This window comes from Gavialis gangeticus, unplaced genomic scaffold (genome assembly GCF_001723915.1).
Source record: "Gavialis gangeticus isolate Ggan-Ray unplaced genomic scaffold, GavGan_comp1, whole genome shotgun sequence".
Classification (NCBI taxonomy): domain Eukaryota; kingdom Metazoa; phylum Chordata; order Crocodylia; family Gavialidae; genus Gavialis; species Gavialis gangeticus.
The window spans coordinates 160,280,315-160,281,324 of NW_017729024.1; the positions used below are offsets into that span (position 1 = coordinate 160,280,315).

The 1,010-nt window shown below is 60.6% G+C and overlaps 1 protein-coding gene across 1 annotated transcript in view; it reads left to right on the plus strand.

Annotated features, from left to right (window-relative positions):
- Positions 1–909: 909 nt before the first annotated feature.
- The window catches only part of AGXT2 (alanine--glyoxylate aminotransferase 2), a 19,278-nt gene continuing 19,177 nt past the window's right edge, over positions 910–1,010 (plus strand). The window contains exon 1 of the mRNA XM_019518272.1: positions 910–942. Coding sequence (XP_019373817.1) covers positions 910–942 — 33 coding nt within the window. The remainder of the gene's footprint in view (positions 943–1,010) is intronic.

Below are 1,010 nucleotides of genomic sequence, written 5' to 3' on the forward strand. Positions count from 1 at the left end.
TGTGGGGGGGCAGCTGTCTGAGCATGGGTGGGGGGGTCTTACATGCTTTGGGGGCTTTACAAGGGCTCTGGGGCTCGCTCCACTCCAAAGGGCAGGACAGCGCAGCCAGGCCACCGCACCCCTCTGGATCTGCCCCTGCCCCTGCCCCTCCACCATGCCAGTATGACAGAGTATTAGGCCCAACATGGGTTAAATGCTACACAGCTGGATGGCATATTTTTTCTCTAAATACAACAGAAACACACTGGCCATTGTAGGAGTTCTGGCTGTGCTAGGCCACGGTTACACTAAGCTATGGTAAGTTACGGTGCCAAAAAGCAGTACAGATTTCCCTCGCTTCATGTGGGATCTGTATGTGCAAATTCGCTCACGTGATGACCCCTTTTATACCAAATATTCGTTATATGCGAGGTAAATTCACTCGTGCCATCGGCGTGGTGGGAGCCCGCAGTCAGCTGCCGTGTGCGGTGCATTGCGGGAGGGCCGTGCACCTAAGTACGGTCTCCCGTGCGGCCTGCGCGCCTCGCTCGCTGTCTGCGACGTGTTTCTGCAGTTGCCATCCCCCTTGCGGTAACGTTCACCTCCGCCCTGTGCTCGTGCGCGCCGTCCGCTGTTGGCCAGTAGCCACGTTGTCTAGTAACGGTGGTAGAAATGGGGCGGGGGGCAGCGCAGTCGAGGTCTCGGAACGGGTCCCTCGTGGCGACATTGTACCAGCTCCAGGCACACGTCCAGGGTGAAGTGGGGGAAACCTGTGTGTGTCCAAGGGGCCTCCGCCTGCTGGGGGGCCTGGTATGGGAAGAAAGAAAAATCATTTTAAAAATAAACAGGCAGTAACGAGCACGAGGCACCGCCGGGAGCAGGCGGACAGCGCCGAAGAAAGACAAGAACGGACGTGGGACGGGGCGGAAAATGCGTGAGGCGGCCGCTGGGCGAACGGGGCAGGTCGGAAGAGGCGACGTGGGCCGGGGCCGGGGCCGGGGGCAGCGCCGCCCCGGGGCTGCGGGGGCGGG